This window comes from Sceloporus occidentalis, unplaced genomic scaffold (assembly GCF_023333645.1).
Source record: "Sceloporus occidentalis isolate IW3139 unplaced genomic scaffold, rSceOcc1.0.p SCAF_1, whole genome shotgun sequence".
Taxonomy (NCBI): Eukaryota; Metazoa; Chordata; class Lepidosauria; order Squamata; family Phrynosomatidae; genus Sceloporus; species Sceloporus occidentalis.
This window is the reverse complement of record NW_028316981.1, coordinates 229,010,244-229,033,744: the sequence shown is the minus strand read 5'-3', so window position 1 is coordinate 229,033,744 and position 23,501 is coordinate 229,010,244. Positions and strand designations below refer to the sequence as shown.

Genomic DNA, 23,501 nt, shown 5'->3' with positions numbered 1-23,501 from the left:
AAATTAGGTGTGTGTGTGTGTGCGTGTGTGTGTGTGCGTGCGTGCACGCGCTTTGGAGATGATTGATTAATAGATAGGCAGATAGACAGACATTCAGCAATAGTATTTTATTCTTATTCATTTTCCTTCACCTTCTTCGTAGCAACTTGCATTCACACTCTTCCTTCTTTTAGAATGATCCCTCCTTGGATGCTTGAATAAATAGAATCTATGTTCAGTCCAGTACTGGTACCAGTTGTTAATCTATGTTAATATTTTAATTAATTTTTTAAATTGATATAATTTATCAGTGTAATAAACAGCAATACTCCAGACAGAATAAACAGGAAATGGTATGAAAAATAGTCAAAAAGGGGACAATTTAAGTATCTCACATATAACTGTGATATAAAGATAGTGAAATTGCACATTCCAATATCATATGCAACATCAACGTAAAAGACATAACATAAGCTTTCGTAGACTTGGTCTACTTCTTCCGATGCATGCATCTCAGGAGGTACATCAAGTCTACAAAAGCTTATGCTATATGTCTTTCACTCAGTTAGTCTCAGAGATGCTACTAAAATCCCTTTCCATACTGAATGCAACATCAAAGTTGTCCTAAACCATCAGAATAAAGCCCAAATGATTCTCATAGTTTTCAGCAAAGGGTAGATACTGATGTAACTACAGTGGAAGGGAGGATTCCTTCCAAATCTTGCTGGATTACTTGCCATCATCCCTGGACATGAGCATCTGGATGGGGTCAATGGGGATTAGAAAAACATTTGGAGGACCTTGGGTTCCATGGGTTCCACAGCCCCAAATAATAAGCGCTAAATATTTCTAACATTCTCATCCCTCACATAATTACAGTCCTCATTCCCTCCCTTTCCAAAATGTTCTCTATTTTGAGCATGACTAAGAGTAACACCACATTTGCTGTTCTCCTGTGAGAAATGTGTCTACTTGGCAGCCTATTCTTGCTGAAAATAGGGAGACAGGATGGGCCCTTCTAAAGTTCTTTTTTCCTAAGAGCAAAAGTAGACAAGACTTGCCCCTAGAGCTCAGAGCACATTGTGGCTTGGAAGGGAAGACAAAATGCATATATTGAAAGGATTTTTCCCTTAATTTCAGCACAATGGACAAATGAACAGAGTAATTTAAATGTAGATTCGGTCAAAAGTTTGTTGTTACTAAAGTGCAGTTTTAAACATTTGTCTTGCTCTGAGTTCTATAAGTGTATTGCAAGCCAACACAGTATTTTAACAAAGACAAGTTGACCAGAAAAATATAGCTGAGTACATAATAAAATACAGCTCCAAATAAATCATATGAAAGGAACTTAAAGGTAAAGAATAAAGGTAGTTCCTTGACATGAATTTCTAGTCATAATCGACTGTAGGGGGCAATACTCATCTCCATTACTAAAGCGAAGAGCCCCCATTGTCCTAAGACAAACCTGGTGGTCAGTTGGCCAGCATGACTGCACTGAATGCTGTTACCATCCCACCAAAATGGTACCTATTTATCTACTTGCATTTGTATGCTTTCGAACTGCTGGGTTGGCAGAGGCTGGGACTAGTGACAGGACCTCATCCCATCATGGAGCACTCAGGCCTTGAACGTCCAATCTTCTGGTTGTCAGAATTGGCATCTTAACCACTAAGGGCTCTGTGTGTGTGTGTGTGTGTGTGTGTGTGTGTGTGTGTGTGTAATTATATATATGCGCATATTTTTAGCCTTTATTTGGTAATACTTTACATTTTTCTTGAATGTCCTATATTTTGTGGTGCCTTATCCTCCTTTGTGGTTATGATATCTGGTCACCTTGCAAGGATGTGACTGTAGGAGTAAGACTCACTAGCATGTCATTGCTCCCCCCCCTTAGGTTTATGTCTAATCATGGAAGGGACAAAAGACCAATGATGGCTCTTCAAATATTTGGATTTTAGCTCCCAGTGTTTATTTTGCAAAACATGGCCATGAATGCTGCAAACTAAAGCAACAGTAAAAGAAACAACTAGCATATGTGCCTGTGTAATGCTTAATTGGAAAATAGCAGTGGAGAGAAATGTTGCTTTTATGTGCCTTCAAGTCATCTCAATTTTATATCAACCATATGTACCTTGCCCAAGATCACCCAGTGCAGTGCTTTTTAAACTACCTGATATGGGGGAGCAAAAGGGTTTTCTTCCCAACAAGTCAGGGACTGACACTGTATTTGTGCCCTATGGCTACAAGTGTTTCTTTGTTTCCAAGAAGCTTCTACAGATTGGTAGCCCTAAGAGTAGCATTGATCCATAGGCCAACATTTTGAATAGCCTTATGCCCAAGACCGGTAGTCCAACACTCAGACTGCTATAACACACTGGCTACTTCGAGGAAAAGGTTAAGAACACACAAGCACATCTACATTTGCATTTAACAGTTTTACACTTCACCTTTTCAAATACAAACTACACATGCCTGAGTGTCCTCTCTAGTTTGCTCCTAATTTGTCACCAATATCACAGATTATTTTAACAATGGGTGTGTATCTTGATTATGTAAAGAGATTAGCTGCCTTGCAATGTTCTGGATTACAGCGTTTCATTTTCCGTGACAAAGACAATATCATGTTCCATCTGTAAACACTGCAAGGGGGAGAGGAAAAGCCAAAAGCAGATCAGCTGCTATTTTTTAAAAAGGGCAGCAGAAGAGAACATGAGAGATAAAAACAAATAAAAGGTCAGGTACAGTTGTTAGGCCTGTTTTCCACAGTCCAGCAATAAGGTATAGAATTCTGTGAATCTGGTATTCTTCAGCCTTGGGTGGGAAAAAATAAAATGAAGCAAGACCAGAGGGCCCAGTTAAGCCAAAGAACCAGCCCAAGACATTTTGCTGCAACTCCATTGGCATAGGTGGGAGCTATGCAGGGGAATAAGGGCATTACCCTGCAAATAAGAATTCTGCACATGCACCCATGAAATTTTCCTTCAGTCTCCAAATTTCTACATTGCGGCAAATGAGACACTGAAAATCATTCACACATAGAACTCTTATATTTGCTGTGTTCACATTCACTTGATGACTCTGCCTGTCCCTTTTCTTTGGATGCCTACACTGTACAGCTGAATACTCAACTGAAATTTTAAGTAACAGCAGTACTAGAAGTGTGAAGATTAAAAGGAGAAAAAAATTGAGATGGGGGAGACTAAATTTTTATTTTTGAGGCTATGCTCTCATTTGGCTCCCTTTCCTGTAGCTATATTCCTGCACAACTCTCACCCAAGTTAAGGCACCCAGTAGCCCAAACCTGTCAAATTCCATTGGCAGGACATCCCTCAAGCATTCCTCCCCATCTGTAGCATCTTTATCTTAGCAGTTAAAGATAAGTCAAAATTAAATAACTAACCACTTCCTGCCCTTTCATCACACCCCAAATCTTATGACAGGGGTTGCTGCCTCATTCTGCCCAAGCACAGAATGAAAAAAGAGGAAGAAAAAGAGGGGGAAACTTAAATAGTTCAACAAAGACTGAACATTCTCTCAGGATCCATGAAAACTGGTGGATTTTTTATAGGAGAAGAAGAAGGAATACAGGTGGACATCACCTGGTGCGGTAAATCATGGTGTCACCCCCCCTCCCCATTAACCTCTTCCCATAACACACCATAGAGAATCTTTAGTAATGTTTTTGTACTAATGTTACTCATAAACCTTAATTCCCATATATCACTGACTGTAATGGTACTAGTTGTGGCATAAACAACTAGCATAATTAACATTATACTTTTAAATTAAAATATCATATGCACAGCCTACCTTTCCTAGCATTATTGACTTTTCTAGAGAGTCATGCCTTCTCATGGTGTGGCCAAAGTATGACAGCCTCATAGCCCCCCTATATTCTGCACTGGTCAGGCCTCATCTGGAGTACTGCTTTCACTTCTGGTTGCCTACATTTAAGAAGGATAAGATAAACTGAAGCAGGTTCCGAGAAGGGCAACAAGGACGATGATGGTTTTGGAGAACAAAACATAAGTTAGAAGGAGCTGGGCATGTTCAGATCTGTGAAGAAAAGACTCGTGGAGTTTATCAAACATGAGGAATTTCTCTTACTTTTGAATGAAAAGAAAGTGGGGCCAGAACACATTTACATGAATTTGCTAGTTCCGCGAATTTACGTGAATGCGAATTGCATTTGAACTGGCTTCCCATTGCCCAAAAATAGCATGCCATTGCCCAAATTTGCATGTGATCACCTCTCATCCAATAATGTGAAACCCCACAATTGTGCTCAGACTGACTTCCCATTGCCCGAATTTGCGTGTGGTAGTCTATCACACAATAACATTTAAACACCATGATTGTGTTCGGATTGCCATTGGATTATACTTCCAATTTCCCTTGTCTGATAATGTCCATGATCACTCTTTAAATACCCCAGAAGCTGTTATACTGTGGGAAAGCAGGACTGTTCTCTGCTTCCCCAAAAGTAGGACCAGGTCTAATGTTTTTAAGTTAGGGGAGAGTAGATTTCAACTGAACATGAGAAGAAACTTAGTAAGAGCGGTTAAGCAATGGAAGGAATTGCTCAGAGAGGTGATGGGGTCTCCTTCTCTGGACGTCTTCAATAAGAGGCTGGACAGCTGCTGACTGGGGATGCTTTAGCTGGCGAGCCTACATTGAGCAGGCACCCATGAGGTCCCTTTCAACTCTATGATTCTCAGTGGCATTATTAAGGCTGGTCACCAAATGTGTGGGGGGAACTGTCTTGCCCTCCCCCGGGTGCCTGCCTGTCCACCCAGACTGTTGCTGGGTGTGTGTTGGGGCATCCAGAGTGACTGCCCCCTCCCAGAAAGGCCCTCAGAGTCTGGTGTTGCTCCAGCCATGCTGAAACCTGAATGCTTTGGCAGCGTCCCCTGGAAAGACCTTCAGGGTGTGGCAGCAGCCACTACTGAGGAGGCAGTATTGTGGCCTCCAGAGGAGCCATTTAGAGTCCAGTGTGGCTGCTGGGAGAGTGGGGAAGCACCCTGTCTCACTTGGCAGTAGTCATGTCAGTCCCAATGTGTGTACCACCCCTCTGGGTGATATCTCCCTCTAGGGTGTCACCCAGTATGGCTCACACACCCCACACATTCCTAATGATGCCACTGATTATTCTATGGCCCCATTCATGCTAGGTAAATAAACCAGTGTGGAACCTGTTTATTTCCATGAAATTTACACATGCCCTGACTGCATTTGGTGCAGTTTGCGTGTGTGTGTGTGTGTGACTGAAACCAATGTATTGGGCACCAGACCCCTTAGCGGCTCTTTTTTAAACAGCTGAAATGATCCATATCTTGAGTAGTGTGACCACGCTACCGAATCGATTCAGATCGTGTTGCATCGTTCCCAGAAACGGAGGCACTCCATTTTAAATCGATACGGTGGCAAATGTGAATGGCAACAGGGTTAAAATGGCACGTAGAGATTCGATCACAATAGTGGGAACAATGTGAAGTCGAAGGCTTGCATGGCCGGCATCTATAGTTTTTTGTGGGTTTTTCAGGCTATGTGACTGTGTTCTGGAAGAGTTTATTCCTGACGTTTTGCCTGCATCTCTGAAGCTGCCAGCCACAGATGCAGGCAAAACATCAGGAATAAACTATTCCAGAAAATGGCCGCATAGGCCGAAAAAGCCACAAAGAACTATGTAGTGGGAACACCAAACCAATTCTGAATTGCTTCTGAATCGGCGCAGAGATGCGAATCTCTTCATTCAAAAAAGTAAATATGAATGACCCCTAAGACTCCATGGACCTTATCACACTAGATGAATCCTGCTCAGAAAAGCAGCAAATGTGGGTTTTTCAGATGACATTTCTCCCAAACAGAAATAACACGGAAATAAAGTGAATGGAAAGTGGACAAAAACAACACTTTTTTTATTTTCGGGAACTTTATTTTCATTGGCGCATGAAGAGATAGTTTCAGTATTCAATGATAAAATAATGCAGTCGCCCCTGAAGGCACCAGATCCTTTCTGATCTTGGAAGCAAAGCAGCATGAAGCCTGGTTGCTACTTGGATGGCAGACCACTAGGGAATACCTGAAGCTGTAGGCCATATTTCAGAGAAAGGAAATGGCAAACCCATTTCTTAAATGGTCCTTCCCTTAAAAACAAAATACAAAACCTGTGAAATCTATTGACTTTCCTCCTGGACAGGAGGCTGAAAGATAGGGCAGGTCCTGGGAAAGAAGGGTGTTTGATTGCCCTGTCCCGGACAGGAGGTTGAAATGTAGGGCAGGTCCTCTAAAAGAGGACTCCGGGTCACCCTGCTCCTGGAAAAGATGGCTGAAGTGTAGGACAGGAGTCCTCTAAAAGTAGGTCATCTAAATGTAGGGCAAGTCCTCTGAAAGGAGGACTCCAGGTCACCCTACCCCTGGACAGAAGGCTGAAATGTAGGACAGGTCCTGGAAAAGAAGGATGTTGAATTGCCCTGTCCCGGACAGGAGGTTGAAATGTAGGGCAAGTCCTCTAAAAGTGGACTCCGGGTCACCCTACTCCTGGAGAGGAGGCTGAAATGTAGGACAGGTCCACTAAATGTAGGCTCTCTAAATGTGGGTCTTCAAATGTAAGACATGTCCTGTAAAAGGAGGACGCTGTGGGGGGGGGGGGTCGTCCTGCTCCTGGACAAGGAAAGGCTGAAGTGTAGGGCAGCAGTCCTCCAAATGTAGGGCGCGTCCTCTAAATGGAGGACGCTGGGGAGGGTGGCTCCTGGGAGAGGAGAAGAGGCTGTCCTGTGGCCTTGTCCTGGGCAGAGGCTGGAAGGCAGGGCGCCGCCTCCTCCTCCGTCCGCACCGCCCTTTAATCCGCGTTGGCTGGGTCTCCTCCTCCTCCTGCTGCTCTCCGCCGGCAGGGAGGATGATGCCTGCGGAGCCCTGGGCTGCCTGCTCCTCAGTCCCTCTGCTGCTGGTGCTGCTGCTGCCGCTGCCGCCTGGCCCCCTGCCCTGCCTGCCTTGCTAGAGAGGGCCATGGAGGAGGCGAGCCATGGAGCCCTGCTGCTGCTGCTGCCGGAGCTGCGCGACGTGGAGCTGAAGCTGGGGCTCAAGGTCCCCGAGAGCCTGGCCCGCTCCCTGCGAGGAGGAGGAGCAGCAGCAGCAGCAGCAGCAGCAGGAGAGGCGGAGAGCCCCCAGGAGCCAAGGAGCCCTGCCTCGGCCAGTGCCCCCTCTGCCTCTGCCAGGCTGGGCTTGGAGAGGCTGCAGACCAAAGTGCACCTCCTCCGCCAAGAAATGGTGAGCCCCTCCATCCAGAGCAGGCACTGCTGCTCTTCTCTTTCCCCCTGTCTTTCCCCCAGGGCTTCTCTTCCCAAACGTCCCCTTAGACTGGATCAGTGCTAGCTAGGGCACCCTGGGAACTGTCCTTTTGTGTGGTGGTGGTGGTGGGGGCACCAGGGAAGAGGGCTCAATGCCTCCCGAAACTACAGCTCCCAGAATCCCCCAGCATTGAGCCAGGGAGGTCAAAGCGGTCTCAAACTGGGTTATTTCTGCAGTGCGTTTGGGACCTTTCTTGAGGCAGCAGAGGGAGGAAATGGTGCTTCACCTTCCCAAGGGGTGTGTGTGTGTGTGTGTGTGTAGAGATATATATATATATATATATATATATATATATATATATGAGTCAGTTCTAACCACTATTCCCCACTCCCTTTCCCTCCTTTTTTTACACCTTCGCCACCCCTTGCTTTTTAAAATTATTAATATTATTGAGAGACAACCTCACCTCTGCATCCGCACTGCAAAAATAACCCACTTCGACCCCCCTTTAACTGCCATCGCTCAGTGCTATGGAATTCTGGGAATGGTAGGCTGTTATGGCACCAGGGCAAAGCACATCCAGCTACCATTCGGCTCATCAAACTACCATTCCCAGAATTTAAACTATGGCACATCAAACTACCGTTCCCAGAATTCCATAGCATGGAGCCATGGCAGTTAAAGCAGGGTCAAACTGGATTATTTCTGCAGTGTGGGTGGACTCTGGAGCCTTGCTTCAGAACAGGGCTTTGCTAAGGGATAGGGACAAGAGTGCCTCTGAGCATGTCTAGAAGGAATTCCCTTTCCTGGCTTGGAGACAGCCCAGTCTGGGTAAAGTCCAGGCTTCCCAGTTACGGTCTGTTGGAACCGAAACCCAAGGCTTCTCCTCCTTTTAGGAAACTAATCCCTGTGCTATTTTGTTTCATTGGGTCTATGTTTACCCCTCGGGGTGGAGAGTGAGCAGTGTTTCCAGCTGCTTTCCACTTGATCCTCACAGGGCACAGGCAGCACGCCAAGTGCCTGCGAAACGGTTCCAGGCATGGAAGCCATTGGGCGACCTTGGGCGAGTCACACTCTCTCAGCCTCAGGGGAACACAAGGCCAAGGCTCATCTCTTTTTTTCTCTTCTCTTCACCCACTTGTGTGTTTGTGTGTGCACTGACTATCTGCATTTGACAGGAATTGGTACTTTTTATCAGAACTCCAGAAAGTAACATTTTGGACTGCATCTCCTAGAAACCGACAAACCTGGGGGATTATGGTTTTCATAGTCCAAAAACATTTCCTGTAAGCTGTACTTTGAGTAAACCGCCACCTCAAAGATATCCAAATACTGTGAAGTCAAAGGCTTTCATGGCCGGCATCCATAGTTTTTTGTGGGTTTTTCAGGCTATGTGGCCGTGATCTAAAAGAATTTATTCCTGACGTTTCACCTGCGTCTGTGGCTGACATCTTCAGGGAATGCCCTGAAGATGATTCATTCTCTGAAGATGCCAGCCACAGATCCTGGTGAAACGTCAGGAATAAACTCTTCTAGAACATGGCCACGTTGCCTGAAAAACCCACAAAAGAACTATCCAAATACTGTCGCATTCAGATTCCGTGAGTGTATTATACTGAGTCTGGAGGGTCTAAAATATAAGAGCTCTTATCTAAAGGAGCATGCCATAACAAAAAGGGGGATGCTCTCGAATGATATAATAAGCATGGCATGTGTTTTATCGCAATCCGATCAAATCTCTGCCCAGTACAAAATGGAAAAACAAAATGTTTCAAGAGGAGGGTGGTTTCTCTCAGTCAGATGCTCCCCAGCTTAAGGGGTTTGCCAATCTACATTTTTATCTTTGCATGGAAACATGTTGTTTTCATTCTCTTGATCCTGGAAATTAACTCCACTCCCACGCCTCATCCTTTTTTTGCCATGCGTGTGCTGTTCTCAAAGCCTTAATTTGTGCCTGGACTTAATCCTGAATCTCTTCTCAGTACCATGGCTAGTTCCTGGAACGGTTTTGACACGGTCATAGAGAGGAAGTGTCCCTGCGCACATGCAGAGTGTCTTTTCTTCACAAATGTAGCTTTGCTTGGTAGGTTGTGATGATATTTCCGTCTGGGTATGTTCTGAAAGAAATTAAGAATAGTGGCATATTTCTTTTCAAAGCAGATTTACTCAAGGATATTTCGTAAGAAACAGCCCCACCTTTCCTCTTGAAAAGGAGGAAGGGAGGGGGATAAAAACAAATAAAGGTGGCAGCAACTTTAAAACTAACTGGTTTTTATTTTAGCAAGAGCTTCCATAGATATAAGCCCACTCTTTTGGATGTACTACTGAGTGGTATTAAGGCTTCAGGTATAAAGCATATTTACCGCATACATGTAGATTTCTATCCCACTCCCACAAAACTCGATAAATATGCTTTATATGTGAGGCCTTAACAACACTCTGGTCCAAAAGACACTGCAGAAATAATCCAGTTTGAGATTGCTTTAACTGCCCTGGCTCAATGCTAGGGAATTCTGGGAACTATAGTTTTGTGAGACATTTCGCTTTCTCTGTCAGAGAGCTCTGGTGCCACAATAAACTACAATTCCCATGCTCCCCTAGCACTGAGCCAGGACAGTTAAAGCAGTCTCAAACTGGATTACTTCTGCGGTGTGTTTTGGACCTTAGTACTGCATTCAAAGAAATAGGTTTATACTGTATATGGGAAATTTCACGCTAAAATAAAAACCAGTTAGTCTTAAAGGTGCTGCCACATTTATTTATTTTTTCCCTCTCCCTTCTTCCTTTTTATCCTACAAGAGACTAACATGGCTTGATCTTTCCTCTTATGATCACTAAGGCCCTTTGCAGACTGGTCTTAAAGGCCGGCTTGGAGGCGGAGTTGGGGCATAGCATCCACATGATGCACGCCTCAACTCTGCTCCCAGGGTGGTGTGATGCCACACGCTACTCCACACAGCGCCCAGCATCATGGCACTGGATCCACATGATGCAGCGCCAAAGAAGTGCTGTAAAGCCACAGCACCGCGGCTATTACGCCCTGCAAAGGCCAGATCGGGGCTGCGGCATACAGTTGCCATGGTCCTGATCTGGCTGTAAAAGGGGTGGCCTGGGCTGTCTACACAGCCCCTCTCTGCACGTAAGACATGAGCATTGTAGTGTCTGTGTTCATTATGTTAGCGTCTAGCTGGGACTCTTACTCGCACCTCATGTAAAATATCAGTTTGGGGAAAAATCCAGAGAAACAAAAATAATATTGGGTGATGAGTGTGACTTGCTAAGAAGCTCTTGGAAGAATAGAGTTTGGTGTCTTGGGCCACATTTCTCAGTACTTTCTTCAAGAGGGCAATCGAGCCTCTTGTAGTTGCTAACCAGGCCATGACTGGAAGAGGTGGATGCTAGTCACCAACAGGGTATGGTGAATTGTACAGTGGACTCTTGGTATCCCTTGGGGTTTGGTTCCAGGACCTCCTATGGATACTAAAATCCATGGATGATCAAATCTCATTAAATACAGTGGCATAGTGAAATTGTTTTCCTTACTGTATATAAAATGGCAAAATCAAGGATTGCTTTTTGGAAGGTGTATCTTTTAAAAATATTTTCAAACCATGGATGCTTGAATCTGTGGATAAAAATAATCAATGGATACAGAGGGCTGACTGTATTTATAAGTTTTAATCTTACTTGCCTTGTTGTTGTTATTGTTGTTTCCAGAAAGAAGGAGTGCTGCTGTCATTTCTTGGTAGTGCTGTAATAGTACATTTTGTGTGCAGTAGCATTCAGCACAGTGGTATATTTTGAAATACAGGTGTTCCCTGTGACATCATCTCCAAAGAGAGTTTCAAAAGCTATGTAGCTTCATTGATACATATCAACACACCAGTTCTAGCTTTCATCCCAATGAAGAGCAAGTCTTTTGTAAAGCTAATGCCTCTAAATAACCCATTCAAGACCAGATTACCCCAAAATTCCTTGCATTACAAGAGGGATAGCTCAGAACTTGAGAAAATCCATCCTTCTGCACTTTGAGAGGAAACAGAGTAGTAGTGATAGGGTGAGCACTGGGATATGACCTTGGCTGTTGCCACACTGCAGAAATAATTCAGTTTGATACTGGCTTAACTCTCGTGGCTCTATCCTATGGAATCCTGCGATTAGTACACTTATCCCTACCAATTCACGGGGATCCATTCTGGACACACACACACACACCGCAAACTGGAAATATCGCCGATATTCAACCCCCATTGGTTATAATGGCTTGGTACAGACTGGCCTAGAGGCACATCTTGATGTGCTAGGGTTGCCTCAGGGCGTCGCTTACAGACGCCCCGCAACCCTAGTATGTATTCCGTATGTCAAAATGGCAACACCCTGTACAGGTAGGCGCAGCCATTTTGACGTGATGGATGCTTAGCGTCTGCACGTCATGGCATGATACTAAAATCGTGAGTGCACCATTGGCGCACTGTGGCGTCAGTATCATGCCACAAAAAGAACCTGCTTTTTCAGGATTCTTTTTGCTCCATGAGGAAGCCGCGCAGTTTGTCTGCTGCAGCTTCTTCGCGGAGCAAAGCAAGGCGGCAGCAGACCGCCCTTTTTGGGTGGTCTGTACCCCACCAATGTGATACATCTTTACATTTCAAGATCTTCTCTTGTCTAGATATTGTCTAGTTTCTTCATAACTGCCCTTTCAAGTCCTAGTATTCTTCTGATTTCTTGACTGTCATCTCCACTCTAATTAATGATTTAGCCAAAGTTGGAAAAAACCCAAACTCCTGGTGCTTTTACCTTGCAAGCCCTGGTGTGAGTATAGCATTGACTATTGTGATAATTTCTTTCTTCCAACCCACTAACGGTTGAAAGATGAACACTTGTTGCTTCCTTAATGCTTGGATATGGTGGAGCCACTAGCAATCTTTTGTGCATGTGGTTTAGCCAGGCCTTCCCTTCTCACCCAACTTGTTTAGCAGGACTGGACTAGTAAATCCGTGTGTGTGTGTGTGTGTGTGTGTGTGTGTGTGTGTGTTGCTGAAAAGAGCATGCACAAGGGAGGTGTTCCAATCCAAACACACTCTGTGGATACTATCTTTTGCCTCAGGCCATAATTGCAGATGCAAAGTTGAATCACCACAACAGTGTTGCTGTTGAAAACAGTGCTTGGAACGTGAATGCCTTTGAGAAAGAAGGCAGTTAAATGTGAAATTCAATGAACTATGCTTTGCTACCTAGCCACCACTTAGCTTGTCTATTGTAAGTTTCACTTGGAGCTTAGAAAAGTTTTCTTTTTGGACTACAGGTCCCAGGAGCCCCCAGTTAGCAATTTTCACTCAGACAGAGTCAGAGATTCTGGATATTGCTGTTCTAAAAAGAAAATGTACAAAGTTTGGACTTTACTCACATTCAACAATAAGCTCAGAAATGCCTGAGCCAGGCCAAGACATGTTGTTGCCCAAGGCAAAGCCACAGTGGTGCCCTTTCCCATCCAGTTCAAGGTTCAGGGTACCCAAAACCAGCTAATGCACTCTGACACATGAAGCAGAAAATCTCACAAGCACCTTTCCCTTGGAGTAAAATTGGAGGGCAATGAAAATAAATGAGAAGTTTGCTTTCTTTTCACGGTACCTCAGCACTGCTGCTTCACGTGGCTAACTCACTTCTGTTTCATAGTAGGTCAGGCCTACCAGGGGAAGAAGAACCCTCTCCTGCTTAATGTGGGAACACTTCCATTACAAGTGTCCCATTTGCCCCAGTTCAACAGGCTGTGGCACACAAGCAGAAATATGGTTTGGGAGGGGGGGGGCAGGTCTATAGTTAAATGCTTAAAAAATAATAATGACCACAGAGAAGTTAGATAACTTTAAAACAGATAATCAAGGCATCAAAATAGTCCAAGATTTTTCCTACCATGGCTGAATCATTAACCAGAGTGGAGACTACAGTTAAGAAAACAGAGGAAGACTAGGACTTGGAAGTAAAGATATATCACTGAATACTAAAATTAGGATAGTACAAGCCATCACGTTTCTCATCTCTATGTATGGTTGTGAAAGCTGGACAGTGAAAAAAGCAGATAGGAAGAGAATCAACTCCGAGAGTTCTGCAGATACCCTGGACTGCTAAAAATACAAATAAATGAATCCTAAAGCAAACCAACCCTAACTCCCTAGAAGCCATCATGACTAAACTGAGACGCGTTACAGACCGCCCAGAAGGGGCAGTCTCGCGCCACTGCTGGTTGCAGCGTCCAGGAACCGCAGCAGCCAAATGGCGCGGTTCCCGGATGCTGCAAAGAAGGAGCGTGAAAATCGCGCTCCTTCCTGCGCCCCGGAAGAGACGCCGCAAGTGCTGAAGCGTGCACTCACGGCGTTATTTCCTGGGTGTGACATGCGGACGCAGCGTGTCCGCTATGTCAAGATGGCGACGGCCGTGTGGAATGGCTGCCGCCATTTCGTATGGACTCAGTCCATGCTAGGGTTAGGGGCGTCTGGAAGAGACGCCCCTTTCTAACCCTAGCACGGACTGAGTCTGTCCTAGGGTGCCCGTCTGTAACGGGCCTGAGGCTGTCGTACTTCGGCCATATAATAAGAAGACAGAATTCACTAGAAAAGATGATAATGCTTGGTAAGGTGAAGGGCAGTAGGAAGATATGAAAACTGCACTCTTGATAGATAGACTCACTCAGGGAAGAGTCTACAGGACCTGAGCAAGCCTACTGAGGACAGGGTAACTTGGAGATGTCTCTGGCCAGTCACACCTACATTTTTTTTGCACAGAGAGATTCACATTTGTGAATTGATTCACAGCCGATTCACTGTTCCCACTACGTTTTAAGGCAATGAATCTCTCAGTGGCATTTAAATCCAATCTGAAGTTCCCATTCGCCACCGTTCAGGATCAAAATGGAGGCACCTCCATTTACTGAACTTTGGCTGCGCGATTCAAATTGATGCAATAACTTATACACACTATCGGAGATGCAGATTGTTGTGGTCCTTTAAAAAAAACTGCGAAGGGATCCAGTGCCAAATGCACCACTTTAAATGGCCTTTTCGCGCGCCCTCCCACTGCCCTGAGTATAATCAATGCAAGTGTGAACGACAGGGAAATAACCCGGTTTTCAAACTGGGTTATTTTGTAGTGTGAATGGGGCCTCTTCTCATTCATGTGGTTGCCATAGTTGACTCAAAGTCCGCTAACAACAACAGTCTCCAAATTCAGCAGGTGCATTTGTTCGTGGATATCTGGACCTGATCTATCATTCTAGGATCACAGCCTTTCCCTATGCACCTCCATTTGTATAATAAGTTCCTCTCCTTTCACATTTATCTGTGTGAATTCAGGACTTCAGTCCAGTTCAGATAAATCTGATTTTCTGATCTTTTCAGTTGAAGAAAAGATCGCACCCTATAGACAAGTGTTACCCACTACAACTAAAATTGGAATTTCCATGTACCTCTACACATGGCCACTGTATGTCTGACCATGTACATGTAGCACTGTACCAAGATACAGAGAACAGATTCAAAAAGACATGGTCATCATGACAGTGATGCCTGTCGTGTAAGATTCAGAGACATTTGTTGGCCACTATGGCAAACAGAATGATAATCTAGCTCAAGGATGGGTATTGTGCAACCCTCCAGATGTTATTGGGCTGGGTCTCCCAGTTAGGGTTGCTGGAGTTATAGTTCAATAATATCTGGAAGTGTGGATCATTCCTGTCCCTGGTCTAGCTAGACAATGTACTGATCCAGGTCCAGTTTGAACATTCTTATAGCTTTGTGTACATAGGAAGCAGCCTTATACAGTGTCAGCATGTTGGTCTATTTATCCCAACATTACCAGCTCTTAACTGGCAGAGAAAGAGGTCTTTCCAGCTTTGAGATGTCAGGGATTTAGCCTGGGGCCTTCAGCATGCGAAACAGCTTGGCCTCAGACTATCTATATGAACTTTCCAAATGTTAAGATTGTAGGGGTAGAGCTTTCTCTCTATCTTACTGTTATCACAGACATGTCAGGTGAAGAGTTGGTGGCTGCTTTGAGGCAAAATCATTTCATTTAGATAGGCTTTTAGCAGTTACTTGACTATTTTAGAAGGGTATTTTAATGGTGGTGGGTGCTGTATTTTTAAATGTTTTTAAAGTGTGTTCAGTTAGTGCTATTTTTAATAAGACAGTTTATTTTGGGTTAGTTTTTTGTGGGTTTTTTCGGGCTATGTGGCCATGTTCCAGAAAAGTTTCTTCCTGACATTTCTCCAGCATCTGTGACTGGCATCTTCAGTGAATGTTTGCCTGGAAAGGACTTGGGCATATATAATGTATGACCTGGAAAGGCAGGAGTGAATTTGCATGTATATTGTTTTTGTTGGTAATGGCAGTGCTCAGGGTGGAGGGTCTGCAAAAGAGGATTGATGTCTGCTTGATAGTGCTCATTGTCTGCTGGGAGATTTCTTATTTGCATTTGTTGAATCTTTGTCTTGATATCTTTAAGGACTGGTAGCCAAATTTTGTTCACTTTAAGGGTTTCTTCTTTCCGGTTGAAATTATCCAGATGTTCGTGGATTTCAATGGCTTCCCTATGCATCCTGACATGGTAGTGGTTGGCATGGTCCAGAACCTCAGTGTTTTCAAACAGTATTTTATGCCCAGAATGGTTAGTGGCATGTTCTGCTACTGCTGGCCCAGTCTGCAGTGTCTCTCGTGTTCCTTGATTCTTGTTTGCACACTGCATTTGGTGGTCCCTATGTAGACTTGTCTGCAGCTGCATGATATGTGGTAAACTCCTGCGGCTGTGAGAGGGTCTGGTCCTTGGCTGAGCGAAGCATTTGCTGGATTTTCTTCATTGGTTTGTAAACCATTTGAAGGTTGTTCTTCCTCACCACTTTGTCTATTCTGTCTGACTCCTTTGATGTATGGTAAAAATACCTTTTCTTTGGGTGGCTGCTTGTCTTCACTTCTCTGGGTTTTCCTGGGCCTGGCAGCCCTTCTGATGTCTGAGCTGGAATAGCCTGAAAAGCCCACAAAAACTATGGATGCCGGCCATGAAAGCCTTCGACTTTATTTTGGGTTACTTTTTATTGTGTTTTACCTGCACTTTGTTTTAATCTATTCTGTGAGGCATCTTGAGACCCATTTTAGGAGAAAGAGACTTTTCTTTTAAGTTAAAGAAATAGACATACACAAACACACATCTGCTAAGATATGCCACACACACACAAACACCAGTAAGAATCATAAAGGCTCTCACTACTATAGATCTCTGTATCAAGACTCTTAGCAGCATTAAAGAGTGGTTTGTGTGTTTGTTAGTATTAATAATCAGGATTTCAAAGTTGTTATCCTGAAAAGCTTAATTTCTTGGTGGAACTTGGAAACCTCTCATTTTGGGGCTACACTTCCACAAAACAGCCAGCATGACTCCTGGCTCTGTTCCTCCATCTGCCTACTAGAAAGGCAGTCCAAGGTACACACCCTCCCTGAATATTTTGGATTTTTCCTAGATGTCATTATGCTTTGCTGTGGCAATATTAACTTCTTTGGAGATAACCATCCTTTTGCTATTTACATAATTACTTACCCAAGGATGAAAGGAGCTGTTACCTCTTTTCCAGTTTGCTGTTGAACTCAACACCTCTTGAACTTAAAAGAGTGAAGTCAGTTAAGAGGTTGCCACCCCACCATGATCATAGCCCCTTCTAAGTTATTTTATTTAAGGCAATGGAGGGAAGGGGAGAGGGGACACAATATTTTCAGCCAATATTAGGCTGAACCATGTGCTCATACTCGCTCTGGCTCACTCTCTCTCTTGCTCACTCTCTCTTTCTCTCTCATACAAACAACCTGACTTAACTAACATGGGTTTTATGAAGATAAAGTATGCATGAGCCTTGAGCTCATTGAAGAAAAGATGAGATAGACAAGGAAAAGATAAATAAATATCAAAATGTGTTACAGCAGGTAGTCACCTGGAGGAAGAAGCAGGGAAGCACAAGGATATTTGGCTGGAAGCTCCAATAACATTGAACCAGATATATCTTATCTGAAGCAAGAGAAAGTATTCAGGCAATATTTTACTCTGTTGCTTGCTATAATGAAATGTTTTCTTGAGAGAGGTTTTTTTTTTGTATCTTTTGATAAGAATTCCATTCTTTTGGTATGAATTTATAAACTATTCTTCATGAGCAGAATAGAAAGAATTTGAGATTTAAAAAACATCAAATTAAGGACTTCGAGTGCATAAATCTTAAAGTCTAGCTTTGAATCTCTCTGTCAGCCATGTTAATTTTGAATAAAGCTTGCCACTTCTTTTTCCTGTCCCTGATAGACTGCTTATCTTTAATACCTAGCTGGCAAGAAAGTATAATATGGTCCTTACCATACTGGGAACCACTGTACCATACCCTCCAAGTGTCCCAATTTGGCAAGGACAGTCCCAATGAATGGTCATGTCATCCCACCTTTTCATGTTTTAAAATGTCCAAGTTGTTTTCTCCTCTTCCCACTTTCCCTCTCTCTCCTTGGATTACTTCAGTTGGTATAAACTGAGTTGAGAGTGCAGAAGTAGTTTGCACTCTCTTAAATCGGATGGAGAGGAGAGGAGGTTCTTCCCAGTAGGTGCAGGCTAAAGCAAACTGCTGCAGCCTGTCCTTTCTTGTGTATTCTTCTTCATTAATAACTTTTGCCATCTTGACCACACTCTGTTGTTGCTAGGTCACAGGTGTCCTGCTTTTCATTTCTTTGAAATGTTGAATGCTGTACCTATTAAATTTGGCTACTGCAAATGGAGGACAATTTCTTTTCAATTCATATTTTTTTTAAAGAATGGGTAAAAATTTACAGATGGATAGCTCAAAATAGGACTTTATCATCATGGGGAAAATCAGGGCTTTAAACAATGAAAATTGTGTGGAAATCGCACAATTGCTTTTAACATTTTCACATAACATCATGATTAAAGTGCCATTATCCTGGGGATAAACAGCAATAAATCATTCACGGGGAAATCCTGTGAATGATTTGCTGCTATTTATTGCCTGTTTATTCCCGCAACTTTGTGTGAAAATGTTGACTGCGATTGCGCAATTTTCACACAATTTTAATCCCTCAATTTTCCCCATGTGATAAAGTCCATAGAAAGAAACTGGGATTTTAAAATGTTGAAAATTTAAGAGAATAACCTGGGTAATTTGTGGCATCCCTGCTGTCTTGTGCTCTTAGGCAAATGAATCAAAACACTTCAGACTAACCAATCATTTAGAAAAGAACATATAAAATGAAACTGTCTTTTATTACTATTCAAAATAATTAAATAATATCAGTTGTTTATGTTTATGTTCTGGCTGTTTTGCAATGACTCCCCACCCCCTGAGGCCCATCACAACTTAATTTCTTCCTACATGTCTGTTGCTAGAAAACTGATTAGGTAAATAGGTTGTTTATTACTAAACTACACTCCTTCCCAAAGCAATATTTATAGGAATACTTTAGATATAGATCTCGTTACTTCCCAAGCTTTAATTGATGTTTTGAAGAACTGTCACACATTCCATACTTCAAAAGCCCTGCAGTATTTTTCTTTTGCAACTACTATGTTGCAAAGTATTTATTAAAATGCTTGAGGAAATTTAAAATCAAACACAATAAAGTAATCCTACATTCAAAGCATGCCAAAAGTTCCCCCTTGAGAATAAAAACACATAAACGCTAGTTTTTCTTGGCTGCATTAGAGTAAGCACAATATTGCACGACTTTTATCAACAATCACATTAGCATTTTAATATTGTAAACTCTCCTAGTCTTTATACTAATTATTATTATTTTCTCTGTACTTTTTTTGCAGGAGCCTCTGGGTAGAACAATTTTTTTAAAATGAATATACTGAGGGACTAGCAGGAAAATGTCCATTAAATCCAGTAATAAGACAACTGAGTGAGCAGAAATGTTGTCATGTGAATTATAACTGTGTTTCCCTCAACCATGTTCTTAGACATGTTTATTTAACATGTTTTAAACATATTAGCATTTGCCTTTTATACAATCATAAAGATAAATATGTATGTTGCTACTAGGTAAAAAACAAATATGCATAAATCACTTCTTTTTGCTTGGAAGCTCATTAAAGGTGAAATACAAAGATGACCTTCTTTCAACTTCCCAGAATATGGTTGCTTTCTTCCACCAAGTCGAAGGTGTTATTCACACTATGAAGATAATCCAGGATCAATCCGGGTTAAATCTCTGTCATTCACATGCATCCCAAATGCACATGATTAAATATTTGGGAGGGAGGGGCTGCCCAAATGCGTCATACCAAAAAGGGGTTCTGAATGCATTCTCATCTTCAATTCCATCTTTATTCGAAAGTGAACAACCAAACCTGCAGAGATGCACATTGATGCAGATCAATGCAGTTCCATAGTGTGAGTAACAAATCTGGAATCCATGAGTGAGATGATTCACATCATCACACTAAAAAAATGGTATGTGAATGACCCCTATTTTTTCATTTCATTGTAATGTGAAGCTGACCCTGGGCTCTCAAAGGTATACCAGCATTGGCAGGTTCTAGCAAGCTGCCAATGCTTCAAGGACAGAGCTGGTGCAGATTGCATGATTCCTGTCCAAGGACACACCCTAACCAAGTACAGAGAGGTTTTTCTCCAGAAAGGTGGTCACTGACTAATGAATTGGTCATGCCAGCTATGAAAACAATATCACTGTGAAATGACTGCAGTCTTCATTGGTGGAAGGACTATCACACATAAATTGCCACCAAATCATCACCCGGGTCCATCCCAGATGCAGCCCAGGATCGTTTAAGCTGCTTCCGTGGCCCCTTTTTGAAAACAGAAGCTTCCAACTTTTAAAAATGGCCACCAAAGCAAAATGGACTTGGGCAGCGATTCGGTGGCAATTTATCTGTGATAGGAACTGGCTGCCTCCCGAATTAGCACTGAATTCGGTAAAGGTAAGCCACTCTTTTAACCCCATGCAATAGAGTCTCTATTCACAGTACAGAATTATGGTGCTATTATTTTATTTTAATGCTGTGGTTCCATCCTATGGAATTCTGGGATTGGCAGTTTGGCAGGGAATGACATTGAAGATTCTCAGCCAGAGAACTCTTTTGCCTCACCAAAATACAATGCTTAGGATCTACAGGATGGAACCATGGCAGTTAGTATGTAATAATAACCCTGTATTTCTGTGGTGTGAAAGCGCTTCCAAGGCCAGTTTACAAACCATCAGCTCCTGGACTGTGGTGAATTTTTCAGGAAAGAAATAATAGTTGTAGCCAGTACCAGAAATATTGTACTGGTTTACAGTACACTGCAGGATAAAATTGCTAGCCTTCTCCAGTTGGGAGATTGAGAAGCACAGCTATATGGGAATGATTCTAACCATCTTGATCATATGCCTTCAAAACAAAGAAATCATCCTTTAAATCTTTTTAATAATTACAGTAATGAATACAATAAATGTTCTCTGGCAGTACTGCAGCGGAAGAACTTTTGGTTGGTGTGATTAGAGCTTAGACTTTCTGTGTAGGTCTCAGTACAAGCTAGGACCACTGGACAGGCTGGCCTTCTGTGCTTTCCCACGGCCTTTTCAAATGAGCCAGAAGTGAGGTAGTTCAGAAGCAAGTGCATTTTTTAAAGAAGAAATGTGTCTTGAAATGAGTTGGGTACAATATATCACTGTAGTTCTTGGTTTTGGCTTTTACAAATGCTTTTTTTTTTTAAACCTTTCTTGAGTTTGTTTTTTCCCCAGGAATTCAAAATGTCTCAGATGTGGACATGGCTTTTTAAGCCTGCTTGTGTTTGAGTTGTATTTGGTTTTGAGGAAATTCTTTCTGGTTCTTGGAAGAAATAGGACAGTTCCAGGCAGTTTCTGCATATTCCACACAGATGACACTGTTCATACTAAGCTAGCCTCTCCAGGAGGTAGGAAACAGAAAATGTCCTCCAGTGATTATTCTTAAATACAAGCAAATTCACAATTTAATGACTTATTTTTGAGCATTTGCAAACAGTGTGCTGCTGCATTATCAAGCTAATCTCCACAGTAACAATGGACACACGGGGAAAATTGGGAGTTTAAATAGCGACGCCATGTGAAAATCTTAAATGCAATATCGCAATTTGCACAGGATAATCGGCTGTTTTAACCCCAATTTTGTCCTATTTTCCCCAGTATGATAAAATCCAATATATCATTTCTACAGCAAAAATAGAGATTCAGCAGCTTTTAAAACATTAATTTCCTTGTAATATTATAGTGACGGTTGCAGAATTGCTTCCTCTTGCAAACCACATGTCACCATCTCTATTATAAAGGGAAAGAATTGGGTTTTGTGAACTATGCATACCATTGCCAATTCTTGTGACACAAGAACAGCAATTCCACATACCAATACTTCATAGTTCTACTTCATGGCATATTTTTGACAGAAATGTTGCACAGACACTTTAGTGCAAAGTGTATGAACTATTTTCTGTTTTGTATCTTTTAAAAACACAATTAGATTCCATTTCAAGTAGAAAAACTGACTTGACAGAAAGCAACAAAAGACCTGAATGGTCTGTCCAACATATGAATACTCCTCATAAAAGAAATTGTAAAAATAATAACCGCTCTTCACTCCAAGAAAGGGGAAAGGTAGAGTTGATTTCCACATACCTTATGTCCAAAGTTGAATAATCAGCACCCTACTGTACTTATTCCTTAAGTGTGCTATTGTGTGTCATTAAAATATTCAACCCGAAAAACATTTTAGAAAACTGCATTTATACTAGTTAGGAATTAGTATAAATGCAGGCAGACCCAGCAACATCAGGGACTGCCTGAAGGACGAGACTTCTCCCTCCTTTAACTATCACCTTGTATTTGTATTGTATTCAATTTTTACTGTACACCGCTATGATCATTGCGGAATAGCAGTCTATAAATAAAACATATTATTATTATTATTATTATTATTATTAGTGTTTTCAGACTGAATGTAGTTAGTTATTATTTGCCAGATACTTGGCGATAGACTGAATAAAGGGTAGGCAACTTGTTGCCCATGAGACACACACCCCAGTTTGTTTTAGCATTCCACCTCCACTGCTGCTTTGCTTTCACTTTCGAAACCACACTATCCAAACCCATGCTGCCACTGGTAAAACTGTATTACAAATTATGTTCTTATCTTTCCCCTCTCTAAAAAAGAAAATCAGCTGCTGCTTGTCCCTTCCTTGCCAAGCTATTGATTACTTATAGCCCAAAATCTGGCCCTGACTCTTGAGCAGAACCTTACATCTGTAGCTCTCTTGCTTTCTTGCTGTGTGTAACACCCCTTCTTGATAACTGCTACCCTTCACAGAACCCTATGAAATACTCTGTGGTCTCACAATGCTGTATATTGCTCTGACACTCCCCAACAACATCTGGAAGGCCACAGGTTCCCCATCCCTGCCATATAGCAGTGGGGATTGAATTTAATATGAATATTGGTGAAGGGTTGTTTTCTTGGTGTTGGACATGTGTGTAATGGCCATGTGCTTGCTCTAGTCTATAGCATGGAAGGCTGTAGACCAGTTTGCACAAGATAAACTTTGAAAATCTTATGTTTAGGCTCAGCTCAGCTCAGCTCAGCTACACATATGATATTTCTGCACATGTAAGCCCGATTCTTCTAATAATTTTGCCACAGAAAAGACTTTGAAAGACAGTGGGAATATGGAGGACTGTACAAACACTTAAAATACACACTCACTGTATGCAGGGTAGCTGGTGTTCTGAGAGCTGTAGATGTATTGTGAGGCACCCTGAATATCCTGAAACAAAACACTTTAAGATGTGGAAGTGAGAATAGTGAAAGGAAGGAACTGGTAACTTCTTTTCCTTACAGCTACTGGAGAGTTATCACTTACAATCTTTTCCTTACAGCTACTGGAGAGTTATCACTTAGAATTGGCAACAAAATACTTTATTAAGAAGGGTGTCAGGTTATTTTAGGAGCAAGTAGAAATACTGCCCTGCTTTCCAGATGTAGGATTTTTCAGCCTTTTTCAGCCTGGTGCCTTCCAGATATATTAAACTGTGAGTTCCCCCATCCCGGTCATATTGGCTGGGCATAATGGGAGTTGTCATTAACCCATCTGGAGGGTGCTAGTTTGGCAAAAGATAAGATATTATTTTAGCTCTTGAGATACCAGTGGTGTTATTAGGGTGTGTATATGG

General features: G+C 42.5%; 1 protein-coding gene across 1 annotated transcript in view; it reads left to right on the top strand.

Annotated features, from left to right (window-relative positions):
* Positions 1–6,878: 6,878 nt before the first annotated feature.
* LURAP1L (leucine rich adaptor protein 1 like) overlaps positions 6,879–23,501 on the top strand; it is a 32,785-nt gene continuing 16,162 nt past the window's right edge. Inside the window, exon 1 of the mRNA XM_089489717.1 lies at positions 6,879–7,248. Within this exon, the coding sequence (XP_089345843.1) occupies positions 6,988–7,248 (261 nt within the window). The 5' untranslated portion in view covers positions 6,879–6,987. The remainder of the gene's footprint in view (positions 7,249–23,501) is intronic.